At 36.4% G+C, this 19,606-nt stretch overlaps 1 protein-coding gene across 12 annotated transcripts in view; it reads right to left on the bottom strand.

Annotated features, from left to right (window-relative positions):
• Positions 1–4,522: 4,522 nt before the first annotated feature.
• The window catches only part of MARCHF1 (membrane associated ring-CH-type finger 1), a 917,917-nt gene continuing 902,833 nt past the window's right edge, over positions 4,523–19,606 (bottom strand). For all 12 annotated transcript variants that reach the window (XM_032248639.1, XM_032248650.1, XM_032248640.1 and 9 more), the window contains one exon: positions 4,523–8,744. In XM_032248639.1, coding sequence (XP_032104530.1) covers positions 8,446–8,744 — 299 coding nt within the window. In that variant the 3' untranslated portion in view covers positions 4,523–8,445. The remainder of the gene's footprint in view (positions 8,745–19,606) is intronic.

The following is a 19,606-nucleotide window of genomic DNA, read 5'->3' as shown; positions in this document are numbered from 1 at the left end:
CTTGTGCTCCCTTCTTCTAGACCGCTTCTAAGTCAGTGGCACATTTTTGTAAGACAACGTCTATAGTTCATGGCCATGAAACAAAGTAAAGGTAACTTATTTTTGTAAACTAGAGGCTAGCAAACTGTTTCTTTGTAAAAGGCCAGAAAGTAAATATTTAATATATTAGGCAGCATAGGCCAAATGTAGTTTCTGTTGCATATTCGTGAACATACGTGTGTTTGCCACCCTTTAAAAATACAACAACCGCCTGGGCACGGTGCTTACGCCTGTAATTCCAACACTTTGGGAAGCCTAGGTGGGTGGATCACTTGAGGTCAGGAGTTCAAGACCAGCCTGGCCAACATGGTGAAACCCCATCTCTACTAAAAATATAAAAATTTGCCAGGTGTGTTGGCAGGTACCTGTAATCCCAGCTACTCGGGAGGCTGAAGCAGGAGAATTGCTTGAACCCAGGAGTCAGAGGCTGCCGTGAGCTGAGACTCTGCCACATTGTGCCACTAACCTCCAGCCTGGGTAGCAGAGCGAGATGCTGTCTCAAAAAATAAAATAAAACAATAATATAAAAAACATTCTTAGTTAATGGCCATACAAAATTGGTTGGGGGATTGATTTGCTTGTCATAATTGGCCGATCCCTTGTCTAAACTAATGAGCTGAACTTCCATGGACATAAGTTAATGATACATTCCCAAGTTCAGAGCAGCTAACACACATCTGTGGTCTTTTCCCCCAATATCTTAGTTGCTTCCTTGACGTAATTACTGACAGAAGTGTCCCTTCAGGACCTTGCCTACCTCAGGTAGAAGCTTTTTCTATTCTTATTTTCCATGTGCTTCAGTAGCAGGAGATTAAGTAGATGTCCTCTTTGCTCTACTGTCACTTCAGAATAATTAATAAAGACCCCCTTGGGTCTTTGAAGTCCTATTCTTGCCTCCTTTCCTTATCTTTCTTCCAAGAAGAACCTTCTGCCCGTTCATAGAATACTTTAGTGCATGGCCTAGTTTTCTTCTCCCCTGTAGCAATCATTTTAGTGATTTCTTGTGGATAACAAATAGCAGCTAGCAAATATAACAACACTATGTTTTAAGTTTTCCAGTCTTTTTCTCTATCCCACCACTGGCCTCTCAGTGGTTGCACCTGGATCCTTATCAGCACCTCCACTCTGTAGACCTGATTTTGAATGTTCCACTCTCCATTCACTGTCACCGCCCCTCTTCACTGCTGAAGTTCTGCACTTTGACCTCACTCTCTTATGCATCATCTGTCTTGTTCAGCTCAAAGTTCATTTTTGCTTCCTTGCGTACACCCTCAATTCCTTTGCCCCTGACTCTGTATTCCTCTTTCAGAACCCAAACCAAGTAATAGCTATGTTTCCTTCATGCCTGTTTTCAAGCAGCCCAACATTGCTGAAGAATTATCGAACAGACCATTTTCATACTGATGTTTGCAGATCTCAAGTGGATTCTCAGTACTGCTTAGTGACGTTTACTATGTTCCCCTACTAAGTTCATTTTCTAACTTTGAGATAATTATTTTACTACTTTTTTATTTTTTCTAGCTTGACTTGAACTAGCCTTCTCAATGTCCAACCCTTTGTTTTTTATACATCTTTGAGAAAATGTAAATTACCATTTTCTTTTGATTTAATGGATGTATCTTTTCCTTTCAAAGGCAAATACTCCTACTTGTGTTGTTTCCCACTCCTTATTTTCTCAGAAACCTTGATTTTTCTAGGTTTTTCATCTAATTTTTCAAGCCAGAAATCTGCCTATAAAATCATCCTTGATTTTTCACTTTATCTCTTCTGTGCCTTACCCCAGTATGAGTTAATTAGTGATTATTTCTTCCACTTCAAAAATGAAAATCAAATCGGCCCGTGTCAGGCAATCTCTACTTTACCAAAGCCACTATGTCTTTCCTGTCCTATGTGCAGTAGCTCCTTAACTGGCTTTCTTGCCACTGTTCTTACTCTTGCCAGCATGCTGATGGCCTGGTGTATGGCCGCTTAATCCACAGCTGGGCAGGGTTTTGTCGCAGATGACCTGACTGAACCTTGGAAGACTGTTCTGTAATCTAACTGGAACATGGGAATATGGAGGATATCATTTGCCTCTTGATCTTTTGGGAAGGAGAGAGTGAGACAGTTTCTCATCACCTGGGTTCTGATGAACTCTTGAGACTCCACCTCGAGTCACTTGTAGCATAGAGCTGCAGCCTATAAAACTAACAACTCAAGATTGGTGCAAAAGTAATTACAATTCCTGTCATTTTTATTTTTTATTTTTATTTTATTATTATACTTTAAGTTCTGGGGTACATGTGCAGATCGTGCAGGATTGTTACATAGGTGCACACATGCCCTGGCGGTTTGCTGCGTTCATCTACCCACCATCTACATTAGGTATTTCTCCTAATGTTATCCTTCCTCAACCCGTCCCCTAGTATCCCTCCCATAGCTCCCCCACCCCCCAACAGGCCCCAGTGTGTGATGTTCCCCTCCCTGTGTCCTTGTGTTCTCATTGTTCAACACCCACTTATGAGTGAGAACATGTGGTATTTGGTTTTCTGTTCTTCTGTCAGTGGAATGATGGTTTCCAGCTTCATCCATGTCCTTGCAAAGGACATGAACTCATCGTTGTTTATGGTTGTGTGGTATTCCATGGTGTATATGTGCCACATTTTCTTTATCCACTCTATCATTGATGGGCATTTGGGTTGGTTCCAAGTCTTTGCATGTGCATGTGTCTTTACGGTAGAACGATTTGTAATCCTTTGGGTATATATCCAGTAATGGGATTGCTGGGTCTAATGATATTTGTTTCCTTGAGAAATTGTCACACTATCTTCCACAGTAGCTGAACTAATTTACAATCCCACCAACAGTGTAAAAGCGTTCCTATTTCTTCACATCGTCTCCAGCATCTATTGTCTCCAGATTTTTTAGTGATCACCATTCTACCTGGTGTGAGATGGTATCTCAATGTGATATACGGTTTTGATTTGCATTTCTCTAATGACCGGTGATGATGAGCATTTTTTCATATGTTTGTTGGCTAGATAAATGTCTTCTTTTGAAAAGTGTTTGTTCATATGCTTTGTCCACTTTTGGATGGGCTTGTTTTTTTCTTGTAAATTTGTTTCCTGTCATTTTTAAAAAAGTGTTTTAATGGCAAAAACTGCAATTACTTTTGTACCAATCTAATATAATACTTAGCTGTGACATGGACTCAGCATCTTGGCGGCTGACTGCCCTTCCCCTTACGTGTATTATCGTGTCATCTGGTCCCTTTTCTGTTTGTGTCTTTCTGTAGGGCAAGACATTATGGGAAGGCTGCACCTTTGCATTTTACTGTCTCTACAAGTACAGTTGACCCTCCATATCTAAGGGTTCACATCCCTGGATCCAACCAACCACAGATGACAAATATTCTAGTAAAAAAAAAATGATGTACTGAAGATGCAGACATTTTTCTTGTCATTATTCTTTAAAAAATATATTATCATGACTATTTACATAGTATTAGGTACTATAAGATACTCAGAAATGATTTTAAGTATATAGGAGGATATATATAGGTTATATGCAAATACTACACCATATTTATATCAGGGACTGAGCATCCATGAATTTTGGTATACGAAGGAGGTCCTGGGACCAGTCCTCCACACATACTGAGGGACAACTGTAATAACAGCCTTACTAGGGCTTATTTCTCTACTGGCCGAATCTATCAGCCTTGCTTGACATTTCCCATTCAGGACTTTGGTACTTACCATTCCCTCTGCCTGCGTTGCCATTCCCCTGAGCTTTTGCAAGGCCAACAATAACTGAGTGTTCTTTCTTCCTTTAGGTTTGAGCTTAAAAGTGTCCTCTTTATGTAAAGCATCTCTACCGTGACACCCTTGCTTCTCTTGGTAATCTCTATCACAGCACCCAGTTTAGGATCATTGCACACATAATGACAGTGATTAATGATCTAGGAGTGTTTGCTATAAATTCTGGTGATGAGGGAGGGTGATAAGTTCAGATTTCCAGTTTGGTCAGAATAGTTAGCAGCCTGGTAGAAAGCCCTGTAAGTCCTTAGAAGGTGGACATTTGGAATGGGCTTTGTTTTTGCTATCACCAAACCTCTTAGATTCCAGTATCTTGCTTTTAATGTTTATTATCCATGCAATTTTCTGAATCCACTATTATCTCTGAATAGAAAAATGCTGTTATAGTCTTATTTTTCTAAATCCAAGCCTTATTCTTGAGAAAATCCTTCTTTAGATTACGTTGTGATTTCTCTTAAACATTTTTTTAAGGCAGGTTTGAAAGTCCACATAGTTTATTTCCATTGGTTTCCTTCTGTTAGCGTATTTATTCCTTTGTACAATGTCATTAGTTAGTCAGTGTAGGTTTGCTTTTAAATATGTTCAGACCCTTGTAAAATCTTAAATAAAAAATTTATGTCTATTGTGTACATTGCAAATACAAATATCAGTATGTTAGGCAAAAAGTATAGAAAACACAACCAAGGTTTGCGTCACTTGTTTAATATACAAAGTCTTTCACAGATTATTATTTTCTTTTTCTTAATTTGCTTTAGTACACTTGATTCACAAAACAGTAAGTTGTTAATGCAAGAGAATTATGTAAAACCAAAACAGTACAAATGCCTAATTTCAAAAACTGCACACAGTTAAAATAATTTTCCCTTCTTTGTGTTAATGCAGTATCCAGTTTGAAAATGGGCTTTCTTTAGATGTAGAGGAAACACTGCAGCCCAAAATAACAGTAATTCCTGTCAACTGTGTTGATATGTAAAATAGCACCATTGGGCTGAGTCAGGAAAGAAAAAAGGTTTTCATCTTTCTTAAAGTATTATATAACAACTATAATAATGATGATACTAATAACTTTTAAGAGCTCTACTCTGTTTCAGAATATTCATTTTCAAGGCAAGGAAGGGTAAACTATGGGGCAGATGGCAGAATCTTTCCACCTGATCCCCAGCACCCTTATAATTTCCCTTAATGGTGTCATTGCTCTAATGAGCTAATTTTCCTGTCAAAGAATAGATGTTTTAAAGGGTACCCAAGGATTTTTCGTAAAACAAGATAAAATATAACTGAGATCGTCTCTCTGGGACCATAATCACGTACAGAAGCAGCGCAGTGAGATTTAATGCTGGGGTGTTTTGAAAAACTCATTCAGTCTATACCTATCTTCCTTCAGTTTACACGTTGCTGTATCTCAGGTTGTTGGGCTCACTTTAGATTTTTTCATTTTTATTTTGTTTTCATACTTAAGCTTAATTGCTTTTTGGGCTTCAGTTTTTTTAAAAAAAATTGCAATTTCTTTCTTTTACAATTTAATCTTTACTCCTGTACAATATTAAATTAACAGTGTCAATGCCTGTGGTTTATGGTATTGATAACACTGATGAGTCATGATTATAAAAAGCCAAGGTTTTTAACAGAACTGTAAGTTCATTCTTCAATTTTAGTCCTTTATTTCAATTCCATTTTATTTCTTCCATGAGCAGGTAAACATGCCTCAGAATTGGCATTCTGTCCAACAGTTTTTCTTTTTGAAGGGGACAGCCAGCCACAAGAAAGCACTGCCACAAAGCTAATCGTTTTATTGTTTTAAAGCGCAAATATTCCATTGCCACACAGAATGTAAAATAAAAATAATTAACATTAGGTTTTAGATGCAGGTAGTTACTTCAGATGTTTGAACCATAACCATTGCTGAAAAGCTTCTGAAAAACTTGAAATTCAGAACTTCAGGTTTCAAAAAGTCAGAAGAATAGCAAAATAAAGTATTGACTTCTAACCTGCCAGGAAGCTATATTATTTTCTCATTTCAACAACGTCAAAGCCCATAGGTATAGTTTTAAAATCTCATGTCCTCTTTTACTATTAGTACAATAATACTTTTACCTTTGCTTTTCATTCTAGAAGTGTTTTCTTAGTGTTAGATGTAGCCCTTAATAAGTGAGGCTTTATTTTAGCCAATCATCTTCCACTGTGAAATCAGCCCTGCAACCTATCTTGCTTAGGTTTGTACAGAGTTTAAACAAAATTTTCCATATTAATTAAGGTAAAAAATTATTTTACTTTCAGAGCAAACAAAAGAGAAACCAACATTTCTTTGTTTGCTAGTGTCTAGATGTTTTTCCCCAGGAATGTTTGTAAACAGCATGTTGCCACTACTAACCCACAGGGAAAATGGATTAGTAAAAAGCTTAGGAAAATTGCATTCAGGTTAACCCTTAGATGTGATGCCATGATTAAATCACCCACAGCTTTGTTATTCATAAATGTATTTATCTTAAATATTTAAAATGGGAATTTAAGAGGAATTTAATATACAGTTAATTTAAGGTCCACATTTTTTTAAAAACATTACTTGTATCCTTTTTATAAATTTATGCACAATTTTTGGTTCAGTTTAGTTACCTCAACTTTGTTTTCCCTATGCTTATAACAAGTTTTAAGAAAGATGAGTTTTAAACCTTTTGTTTCCTGACTGAATGCCTTAACATTTTCCCGCATATATACATGAATACACACACACCATACACACACACAAAATTGACATGGTTTACCTTTTCTTTATTTCTAAGAATCAAGACTATTTGGACTCAGTGTCAGCCACTACTAATATTCATACCGTCTTTCTCTTCATTGAATTGTTTTTTTTTTTTTTCCTTTTTCCTGTGATCTGTGAAGAACAAAGCACACTGATAATTACAAAGTGCATCCATGTGATACCCAGATTTGTGCAATGCGACACTCATGCTTTGGTTATGGCCATCATTGCCTTTTCATGTTAATAAATAATGACAGCTAACAAAAATAAGTCACCTTTTTTAATGTAGGACATCTTTCTTTGACAGGCTACTGTATCTATAATCATGAATCTAGCTCACTGCAATATCATTCACACATCAGTTTTACATGAATATGCAAAGAACACAATAATCAACTGTCAAACCTAAACAATTAATTAATTACTTATCACAGAATCTGTTGAATATTTTTGCTTTCTAACTGAGCAAGGGAAATCCTGTCAGCTTTTAAAAATAAGGTCTAGATTCTTAGTCATAATAACTACTCATCTGTCAAGGTGACACCTCGTATGGATGAAATAAACCTTACACATTTGATTTAATAACAAAACTAGGTAGTTTTAGTCCCCTATCATAAGTACTTCATAGTAGCAGACAAATTAATTTCACAACTTGGCTATAGGCGGATTGTTTTATCTTTCTATACAGTTGGTGTTTTTACCCTTGAGAGATGTGAACTTCAGCTGAGTTTAAAATGAGGATACTTAATTTAGTGCTTTTAAAAATCATAACATTTGTGAGACTTTGAAATATAAGAATGAATTAAACTGCTGTTTTGAAATATTCAACTGTTAAATAAAGCAGAAGCTTCGTTTCTACCTTTAGGGCTGTGCTATCCAATATAGTTAATTCAAGTTGAAGTGTGCTTTTAAAGTACAAACCGGATTTTGAAAACTTGGTTCAAAAAACAGATGTATACTATCTCAATAATTTTTTACATTGATGACATGTTGAAATAACATGTATAGTGTTAAATTTTAAAAAATCAAAATTCATTTTACCATTTATTTGACTTTTCAAAATGGGGCTACTAGGAAATTAAAAATTTACATATGTGGCCTGCATTTGTGGCTGTTCTGTTTCTGTTGGACAGCACGGTATTAGAGGAACCAGACAAAAATATAAGACCTGGTAACTGATTTCTGTGGGTATTTAACAGAGATAATTACATCTGAACATTTTCTGAAAATTTTTTGTTCATGATTTAAACAGAGTTCCAAGTATCAATGTCTTCAAATGTATATTGCATCGATTTTAAAAACATGCATCTGTCAAAATAACCAGACTCCACTATTACCATAAAAATCTGTTAGCTGTCAAAGCATATCAAAATATGCATCCTCCAAGTTCTCTTCCAGTGTGACCTCAGGATAATGCAGACAATTTCAGGCTTAAAACCAAATATGTTTGTTATTTCCAGACGAGATAAATAGTTAACATTGCAAGGCCCAAGAAGTAATACACGTTGCAATTCAAGTCTGTATTCTTGAACTTTTCCCCTGTTACTGTGAAGAGTATCGTGGGTCCATTTAATCTTTTATTACTGCTTAAAAGCATTCATTGCTGCAGTAGTTCTTAATTGTCTTAGAAATCATTCTCTAGCAAACTTCACATGTCCATATCACTCTTTAGGCTATACTTCATGGGATCCTGATCATTTGGTGTGTTTTTCGTCTTTCCTCTTTGAACAAAGTCAAAAAAAATGTGTCAGTAGGAGAAAGGAGGAGCTGAAGGGAGTAAATAATTCAAGATCACTTCTGTCATTTGTAGTGGCTGAGGGCTAGAAAGATATTCTTCTGTGAAGAAACTTCCAACTGGTTCAGTCAAACTGATACAACTTCAGGGGGGCCACCCTCTGCAGATGGCAGTGAATTTGTACCTGTTTGTGATACAGGCACTACCACAGCATCCTTGATGTCTGTGTTTACATTGCATGAGAAGTTCTTCTCCATTTTTTTGGCAGTGTCTGGGCAATTTTGTACAAAGATCACACGGTTGTAGGCCTTCAGCCTGCGCCACAACTGAACGTAGACTTTACACTGTACGTACATGAAGACAAGACCTCCTGTGAAGCCAATGGCTACCACAACCAGTTTTGTCCAAAATGGCCATTCAAGGACACCTTTGAAATATATAAAAGAGAGATATTATCACCAAATTGTCCTCTGTGGATTTGGGCATTTTTTTTCTATGCCCCTTCAAAAGCCCATGCCTGCCTGCTAGACTATATTAACAGGAATATACTGTTAATCACTAGAAAGAGCTACAACCTGAATTGGCTTAATAATTCCTTTTGCGTATCCTACATGTACTATCAAAATTGTATGTAAGGAAATTTTATCACTTGCCACTGCAATAATCTCTTATTTCTCCTAGCATCAAGTATCTAGTATAATTATGAGATACTATGTTAGATTTTGGACATTTGGACACATATCTAAACCTTTAAGGAAGGACAGTGAACATAATGGAAAAATCAGAATTTAAAAGCCTTTTAAGAAGATAAGTTATGAGTACATGTATGGGTTTGTATGTATTGATCTTCCCACCCTCACTCCTTTAAAAATTTAAAAGGAAGTGGAAGAAGGGAGAAGGGAGGAGTGAAAGGAAGGGGAGGACAGAAGCTGCCACATCACATCAGAGAATTCCTGAGCACAAATGTGCAAAGGATTTAGGATTTTAGCCATTTGTTTCATAAATCATATTTTGTCATTGAAAACCATCACTTTTTTATAGACATCTATATTTTTTTCTTAGTTTCCATCACTCTTACTAGAGATAGACTTTCTTTTCTAAATAAGCAGATTTAAAAATTATTTCACAGGCGTTTCAGTAACTACAATGGTGAGTATTTAGGCCACACATAATTATAAATGTTAAACATATGAGGGTCAAAAGTTCTCTTCTTGCCCACATAAGAATAGTGTAGGGGACATAATAGCCGTCTTCCGTAAGTGAAAAGTTGTGAAGTAGAAAAATATAGCTCAGTATGGCACCATACGGTGCACCAGGTAGGGATGGTAGAAATGTGTAAAAACCACGGTAATTGAGAGTCTATGATTTGGCTTTGGGTTATTTACTTATAGCAGTGAATAGAGTTATAAGAAATATCCTATCTATATTTTGTAGTAGTGACATTTGCTTTATGCTTCTGGTCGCAAAGCAGAAGTCATGTCAGGTCCTTCATCATGATGAAGCACCTTGTATCCTAGGATTAACCAAAAATAAGAGAGTTACCCTGTCAATTTCTGGTCCTGAAATAATGAAACATCGAGTATTTCTTATATCCCCAGACCCCCAACAAAGACATTTTGTTCTTGACTTTTATTTAGCTCATGTTGCAAAATCTTTCTGGATATGCTAATCATGTAATAAGATTTTGGTATTTTTTTATTTTTTGAGACAGAGTCTCACTCTGCCACTCAGGCTGGAGTGCAGTGGTGCAAACTTGGCTCACTGCAACCTCTGCCTCCCAAGTTCAAGTGATTCTCCTCTCTCAGCCTCCTGAGTAGCTGGGATTACAGGTGTGTACTACCATGCCAGCTAATTTGTTGTATCTTTAGTAGAGACGGTGTTTCACCATGTTGGCTGGGCTGGTCTCGAACTCCTAACTTCGTGATCAACCCGCCTTGACCTCCCAGGGTGCTGAGTTTACAGGCGTGAGCCACCATACTTGGCCAAAATTTTTTCTCCATGTACAAACTAATGCAAACTTAGTAATTGTGGTAATCTTCTTTATCTTTTTCTCTAAATACCTGTTATATTTTTCACTTGCTTATCCAGTTTTTCTGAAGTCTGACTCGCTTGAACCTTTGCAAGTAAACTTTTTCTTTTAAAAATGCTTTGGCTCTAACTGTTTCTTTGAAATTTTGGGGAAAAAATGTTTCTGATCTTAAAAGTATTTATAAGAAAACATGAAAAGCCTCTCACTGTTGATGTCTCATTAATTTGTTGCTCTATTTGACATTGTCGATTCAAAGTAAATTTCTATGCCTCTTTCAGTTATCAGATATGAACTTAGTTTTGCAGTAGACTAAATATGTGCAATCAAATTTATTAGAACCTTTACTGATAGCAAAGGTAATTTTTTTCTAACTCCTAATATATAATAACTTCTTTATGACTTGAATAATTCATAATAGTTGTCATCTTGAACATTTACTTAATCCTAATGGAAATAATACTTCAAAATATCATTGGCTAAAGCTCACACAAGGAGAAATAAGAGATCATTACAATGGCAGGTGTAATTAATAGGCAGATAATCTAAATATCCTAGATCTATTAAAGAAATTAAATCAACAATAACCTTTCAGAGCAGAAAGCACCAAGTTCAAATAGTTTTACTAGTAGACTCTACCAAACATTTAAAGAATAAATGACATCAATATTCTACAGTCCTTTTCAGAAAACAGAAGTGATAATACTTCCTAACTAATCCAGCTAGACCAGCATTAACTAAATTTGGCAAAGACAAATTACTATGAAGAAAAAGTTATAGGCCTGTATCTCTTATGAACAGATATAAAAAAATCAACAAATTATTAGCAAATTGAATTCAACAATGTATATAAGTAATTACACACTACAACCAATAGAGATTTAACCTAGGTATGCTAAGTTGGTTCAACATTCAGAAGTCAATGTAATCTCATCAATTAGTTAAAGAAAAAATGTGAATATATCAATAAATGCAGAAAACACATTTGGCAAAATCCAACACTCAGTCATGATGATAACAACTAGGAATGGAAGGGCATTTCCTTAATGGGATAAAGAACATAGAAAACTAGCTGACATCATAATGGTGAGAAACTAGATGCTTTCTCCCTAAGATCAGGAACAAGACAAGGATGTGCCTTCTTATCACCCCTATTCCATATCACACCCTATTCCATATCATACTGGAAGTCCTAGCTAATGCAGTAAAGCAAGAATAAGAAAAGATGATTAGGAAAGAATAAAACTACCTTTATTCACAAATGATATGATTGTCTATGTATAAAATCCCAAAGAATTGGTGAAGTTTTTTTAAATAAGTGATTATGACAATATTGTAGGAAACAAACTTTTACAAATAGTCAATTGCTTTCCTATATACAGCAATGAACAACCAGAATTTGAAATTAAAAACAAGCCTGTTTACATTTATGCCAACAAAGCAAACAAAAAGAACAATGACAACAAAAACCTTAGGTATAAACCTAACAAAATATGTATAAGAGTTATGTGAGGAAAACTATAAAGCTATGATGAAGGAAATAAAAGAATATCTGAATGAAATAAAATGTTCCACATATGGATAGGAAGACAATATTATTAAGATATCCTTTCTTCCCAGTATGATCTACAGATTGAACACTACCCCATTCAGAATTCCAGCAAGTTATTTTATGGATATTGACAAACTGATTCTAAAGTGTATATGGAGAACAAAAGACTAGAAGAGCCAACACAATATTGAGGTGGAACAATAGAGTTTTTGAAGACTGACACTATCTTTGATCACTATCACTACAGTGATCAAGACAGTGTGGTATCAATGAAAGAATAAGGAAATAGATCAATGAAACAGAACAGAGAGCCCAGAAATAGACTGATACAAATACAGAAAACTGATTTTTAACAAAGGAGCAAAGTCAATAGAGAAAGGATAGTCTTTTTAACAAATAAATGGGTGCTGGTATAATCAAATATCTGAGTCTGTAAACAGACCTTACAGTTTTCACAAAAATTAACTCAAAATGGATTATAGACCTAAAATGTAAATTGTGAAGCTATATAATTTGAAAAAGATAAGAAAACTTAGGTGCCCAAAGTATGATCTATGAAAAGAAAATTGATAAATTGGACTTTATTAAAACTAATACCTTTCGCTCTGATGAAGTAACTGTTAAAAGAATGAAAAGCCACAGAAAAAAAATTTGCAAAACACATTCTGATAAAGGATTCGTATCCAAATTATACAAAGAACCGTTAACGTTCAACAATAAGAAAATAAACAACCTAATTACAAAATTAGCAAAAGATCTGAACAGATAGGTCATCAATGAAGATAAACAGATGGTAAGTAAGATTATCAATATATGTGATGAGAGAATTGCAAATTAAAACAAGATACCATGTATTTATTAGAATGGCTAAAGTTTTAAAAAAGAACACTGAAAACACTGAATGTTGGAGAGGATGTGAAAGGACAAACAGGAATTCTCATTCATTGCTGATTGATAGGAATGTAAAGTGGTACAGTCACTTTGGAAAACAGTCTGGCAGTTTTTTACAATGGTAACCACAAGCTTTTCAAATGATGCAACACTATACTTACTCAAATGAGCAAAAACATCCACACAAAGCCTGTACACAAATGTTTGTAGCAGCTTTATTCATAATTGTTCAAAATTGGAAAAGCCAAGTTGTCTTTCAATCCGTGAATGAATAAACTGTGATACATCTACACAATGGAGTGTTATTTAGTGATTAAAAAGAAATGAGCTATCAAGCTACAAAAGGACACAAAGGAACCTTAAGTGCATATTGCTAAATGAAGGAGGTCAGTCTGAAAAAGCTACATTCTGCAAGATTCCAACTATACTATAATTCAAGAAAAGGCAAAACTATGGAGATAGTAAGAGCAGAGTTTGCCAACAGTTTAGGGGAGAAAGGAAGGGATGAATAGATGGAACACAGGGACTTTGTAGGGCAGTGACACCATTCTGGATGATTGCATAATGCTGGACACAGCACATTATCCGTTTGCTATAACTCATAGAAATGTACGACACAAAGAGTGAACCCCAATGTAACAATGGACTTTAATAATGTATGAGGCCAGGTGTGGTGACTCATGCCTGAGATCCTAGCACTTTGGGAGGCCGAGGTGGGTGGATCACCTAAGGGTCGGGAGTTTGAGAGTAGCCTGGCCAACACAGTGAAGCCCCGACTCTACTAAAAATACAAAAATTAGTTGGGTGTGGTGATGGTAGACTGCAATCCCAGCTACTCGGGAGGCTGAGGCGGGAAGAACTTCTTGAACTCAGGAGGCGGAGGTTGCAGTGAGCTGAGACAGTCCCATTACATTCCACCCTGGGCAACAGAGCGAGACTGTCTCAAAATAATAATAATGTATGAATATTGGCTCCTCAATGGTAACAAATGTAGCACGTTGAGGCAAGATGTTAATAATTAGAGAAACCTTGTGTGTGTACAGGGTGGTATGTGGGAACTCTCTTTACCTTCTTTGTAATTTCTCTGTAAACCTAAATCTGCTCTAAAATTAGTTTTATATATAAAAGATTTATATGTGTGTATATATATATATTAGCTTCTTACTTGAAGTTAATTCCATGAATTCACCTCTGTGTCTAGGCCAGAATATAGAATTTCTTTCTTTTTTTTTTTTTCTGAGATGGAGTTTCGCTCTTGTTGCCCAGGCTGGAGTGCAATGGTGTGATCTCAGCTCACCACAACCTCCGCCTCCCAGGTTCAAGCGATTCTCCTGCCTCAGCCTCCCGAGTAGCTGAGATTACAGGCATGTGCCACCACGCCCCCGCTAATTTTTTGTATTTTTAGTGGAGACAGGGTTTCTCCATGTTCGTCAGGCTGGTCTCGAACTCCTGACCTCAGGTGATCGACTGTCTCCACCTCCCAAAGTGCTGGGATTACAGGCTGAGCCACTACACGCAGCCAGATTATAGAATTTCTTACAGTAAGAGATATGTTTGTGAGCATTTAAATATTCAGAAATTGGTAATGTATGCATAATATATTTATGGAAACTTTATTGCACCAAAAAACTCCATTTCCTTTTAGCCATGCCCAAGGAAGTTTATTGTGCTTAAAATTTGCTGCAGTCCTGCCCAATAAATGCTCATGATCTATACCTCTATTTATTTTATCGTCATCCTCAGCTTCCTGATTTCTCTCATCCAGTGCCTTTCTTAGTAAACTTTATCCAAACTCCTATCTGGGTAGCTATTTTCCAAATGATGCACGTCCTAATACAGGTTCAAGCTTTAGCACATGCTATTTCCTCTGTCTCGAGTGCTGCCCTCTTTACAATAAACTTCTAATCATGTTTCAGAACCCACTCCACGGAAAAAAGAGTGCAATCTGTCATGAGGTTGGCAAACAGGATTTGTGCCCTAATTACTGCCAACACTCTTTCCTGCTAATCCCTATGATAGCTTCATGGTTCCTAACACCACAATCTAGGTCAACTTCTGGAGTTGGCATGAGGCAAAATCTTTTTGCCGTCTGGCCCAGAGGAAGAAGATGCTTTTTCACAATATGGCAAATTCCCTACATCGTAGTCCAGGGGAAATCCTATTAATGTTAACTAATTAAATGCTGTGGTTTGGAATAAAATAGAGTAACTCTGAACTTAGTAAAACTAGGAGAAATACTGAGGGTTTCATGTCTCTACCTGTCACTATTTTGAAAAATTAGTGTATCATGGAGTTAAACTCTTTAAAAGAACAGATTCAATTGTCAATAAATTTACTTAAGAGAAGATGCTAAAAGATGTTAGAAAACAAATCGTCAAGAAAACAGAACTTTGAGTACAAAATGGACTACACCAGAGACTTATCATTAATCAGTGTTTGTTAGTCACATACAAATCAGTGTTTTGTTAGTCATATACAAATATTTCCATGGTCTCTTTCTCCTATAGACTTCTTTGATCCTAAGGATAGGAATTTTAACAATGAAAGTATGCTACCTGGATTTGATTGATTTATACAGGTGTATGCAACCAACATGTGTTCAATAATAGCACTATTGTTAGCTAGTGATAATAATGGGACTCTATTATGCATTCCAATACTCTGCAGAAACGTTTTCATTTTAGGTCAAAAAATATACAAATAATTACATAAAATTATGAGATGAATTGCTTTATACTTATTTATACATTTCATGAAGTATTATCTTTTACTTCCAAGACAATCCAATATAATACTTTAAAGCAGTAATAATAATTTTTGACCATTAGTGCAACTTTTAAAAAGTGTTGTTCTACTTGGCAGCACTTGGTCCTCATCTAAAGATTTCACAATGTTGTTCATAATAAAACATATATTCTACACTTTAAACATATTCTAGGTATTCCTACATATATTATTTATTTTTGGAAAAAAAAGTCAAGGGGGTTCCATTTCAAAAGAATCATTTTTTCTTATAAAAATGTTTTTAAAGAAAGTATCAGGCCCATACAATAAATATTGTTTTATTCTTGATTTTTCTAGTGTTCTAACAAAAGAACTGAACTGAAAATTCAGAGTTCAAAGATCTTTAAAGACCATCTATTTCAGTTCTCCCTTCTCTTCCTTGTGCTATTTCATGCAAAGGCAGAGATTATTGTCCAATGATCTTGACCTAGTAATCTTTGATAGTGTTGAAATTTGATTTGTGTATTGCATGGAAATAGCAGTTAACTTGCTATTTTTATTTAAAAATATTTTAAGGCAAAGTCTTTATAAATGATTTAAGGAATTCTGAAGAATAATCAGGAATATGTGATGATTCTCATATTCCCTGATAAGTGGCAGCACACATTTACACATGAATGGACTCTGTTTCCATTTTTCCTGTATGCTAAGTAACACAGTGGCATCAAATGGTAGTTACAAATAAAAAGAGCTAAATTATTCTCTATGCAGAAAGTCCATGCATTTGGAATATAGAAAGGCTTTTTTTGTTGTTGTTGTTTAAGCTCCTACTTAGCTGTCTTCAGCTATGCAAGGAGAACAATCATCTGAAACACAAGACTCCGAGTAGACCATAGGTTCTCTACTGGGGGCGGTTTTGTTCCCCGGGGGATATTTAGCAGTGTCTAGAGACATTGTTGATTGTCATACCTGGAGTTGGGTGGGGTGCCACTGACTTTTATTAGAGGCCAGGGATGCTGCTAGACATCCTACAGTGCACAGGACAGCACCTTCCAACAAAGAATTATCCAGTTCATAGTGTCCACTGTGCTGACGTTGAGAATCCCTACTGCGTAAGACAATAACTGATGACTCCTTATTGGGAAATTTGCAGAAAGGATTTGGAATATGAATGAGACATCTTGCAGTTCTCCAAATTCAAATGGATTTTTGCCATAAGCTATTATATTAAGCAGTAGTTTCAATGTGTTTAGAAAGGTTAACCACAGACAGGCTGGAGATGAAATGTGCTTTATTTCCCATTTTTAGGGAAATGCTCATGAACTACATCCAGCTTTCCCCTCTGTTTACCCAAACTAGCAGCTGTTCCTCATACCTGCCTGGAGGTTTTCCATTTCTGAGCCTTTGTCTATAATCCTTGTCTATGATCTTTTTTCCTTCTTGGTTTCGCTTTACTTCTATGTGTCTACCTGTCCCACAAAACCCAGTTACAGGTCATTTCCAGCTTGAAATAAATTTTCCCACTGTTCCAATTTGATGTTATTTCTCCATCTGCAGTATGAGCTCAGTTTCTAACCTAAGGATTTTTACTTTGTCATGCTATAATCTTGACGAGCGCATAATTTGTCTGGGTTGGCCTTTGTTTTCCATAGTTCCTTACTCAATAACTATTTCAAGGATGAATGAAAGCTTTTACAGCTTATCTTCACTGTCAGTGAAGCTATGCTTTAGAGGGTGGACAATCTAAAGAAAAGTCCACTCATGTTTCACCTCGCTTTCTAGAAATAGTGACCAAAGCCCATAATCTACCCAGGAATCTGGGCCAGGAGTAAATAATTGCCATTTTCTCTGCCCTTTTTGGGAGACTCAGCCTGATTCCTCCACTTTCCTTCACAAGGTATTTCTGAGTCAGTTTTCTCTGCCTAAGCCATCTTTTAATATGTTCCTGGGAAGTTAAATCTCCCCCAAAATCCTTGCATTAAGTTTAGAGTGCAGAGCACCGCAACCCCCACATACGAAAGCCATTTGGGCATAAACTCACTGTCCAGATGACCACTTTCTTCAACTAAGTGGACAAGACTCTTGTTTCCTATAAAATAAATTACTGTTGAGTGGTTATAAGGATTCTATCTTGGAAAACCCACTTTAAAGACATCTTGAGAGAAGATGCTAAAATGAGGCTAAATGGATTTTTCAAGAATGTTTTCGTCACTAAGATGTACTTGCCTCTTTTTATTGAGACATAGCCAATTGTCTTCTTACATTCTGTTAGACTAGTCAGTTTCTATGCTGTCTTTAGCAAAGACAAAAGAATGTACACAACAAAAAAAGGACAATGGTAGAGAAAGGAAGGCACTTGGTCTTTCTCCCTGGGGATGTACAATTCAAGGTATCTTTGTCCTTGGTAATATATATTGAAGCTGTATCCTGCACTTCGAAATGCCAGGAGGACAAAGTTGTTTCTATTTGCCAATTTAACAGAGGAATTTGGAGAATCTAACTTCAGGCAATTCAATCATCTGTTCATTTCTCTGAGGCCCAAGAACCTATCTCTATTGCTGACTTTGTGTCTGGAATCCTTTTTCTGTAAGTTGAGTAATAAACTCTCTGCCCATCTTTACCTCTCAAGCATTAAGGGGAAATATTTATTGGAAATTCTTGGACAGCAATTAGAAGAGGAGGCATTCTCTCTACCACCATTTTCTGAGAAAACAGAAAGCTAGTCTCTCATAATAACTTTAGCTGATTCATTCACATTCATATTATGCTAATCCCACAAGGATGAGCAATAAGTTCTCCAACAGTCTCAATATTTTTGTTGATTTAATATGATTATTGAAGTAAATTCTTCCAGACCTCCTTTTTACAGTTGCATATATGTGATCTGGTACTTGGAGGCTGCAGCACCCTCCAGGTCATTCCAGAACAATCAGCATGCTAGTAGGCTTTCCAGGAAAGGCTTAAGATAGTTTGTATAGTCTTGCCCTTCAATATGATATTGAAATGTTCACAAGTTAGAGTTAAAGGAATCAAAATGCATCAGCCTTAAAGTCTAGTGCCACTAGAACCACACATATCAGTCCACAGTTTGTAGGGAAATTTACATTTAAAGAGCAAGTGAAAACACTTTAGACAAAGAAAAGCAGACGGACTTCACAGCTCATTTTAGACTCTTGGGAGTCTGACGCTGGGCAAGATTATTTTTAGCAAGGCAGAGAGGGAGACTGGGATGTTCAGGTTAAAAGTAACATTATTTTAAAAAGTTGAATGAAAAGGCAAAAATGAATTAAAAAGTAAAATTTGTCAATCTTTTTCCACACACACACACAAATCCCATACATCTTCCTAATCCTGAACTCTATTGGAGTTGGGTCAGGAGACATGGACTGGGGAAATCCAAGAGCATTTCGCCACCAGGAACCTGAGAGTTCAGCATTATTTATAAACAGGACCTCTGTGTCATCTAATCTAAGGGTAGCATGTCTGCCCTGGATTGCTAGGAAAGCACTAGAGTCTAAGGTAAGACACTGGGCGAAGCGAAGTGGGGATGCCTCTTTGTTTTTCCATTCATGTGTGACAGCAGTCTTTACAGCACAGTGTTCATTACTTGGCTTGGGCCAGCACCTATATCAGAGAGGATATGGGATCTAAAAAAGTAAAACAAAGCTCTACCCTCAGAAACTTATTTAATAAGGATGTAATATGACATTTAAAAGCAAGAATCTCTGAAACAGTACATAATATAGTTGTGAACAATATAGCTTGATATTAATGGTATGTAAATGAGTTAATATGGAATAAATTAACACATAAAAACAGCCTCCCCCACAAAACCCCACCCTACCTGTTTTTCTAACGTTTAGACTCGACATGGTAGTGCTTTCATTTTCGTCCAGAAAAGGACAATGGCACTTGAAACGCTGTCACTGTCCCCTCACTGAGACACATAAACCCCATCCACAGTTCCCATCGTGGGTCCTGGCCGTCCCTTCTAGCCCCGCAGCCCCATTCGGCTTTGAGAAACGCTCAGAGCGGTGCACACTGGCATGTGCTGCTGCCACCTAGAGGGCGAGTGTGAGAATGGCGCGTCCTCTCC

This window comes from Sapajus apella, unplaced genomic scaffold (assembly GCF_009761245.1).
Source record: "Sapajus apella isolate SASKATOON/1434 unplaced genomic scaffold, GSC_monkey_1.0 scaffold67, whole genome shotgun sequence".
NCBI lineage: Eukaryota > Metazoa > Chordata > Mammalia > Primates > Cebidae > Sapajus > Sapajus apella.
Note: the sequence above shows the minus strand (reverse complement) of the source record. Positions and strands in the feature narration are given on the sequence as shown.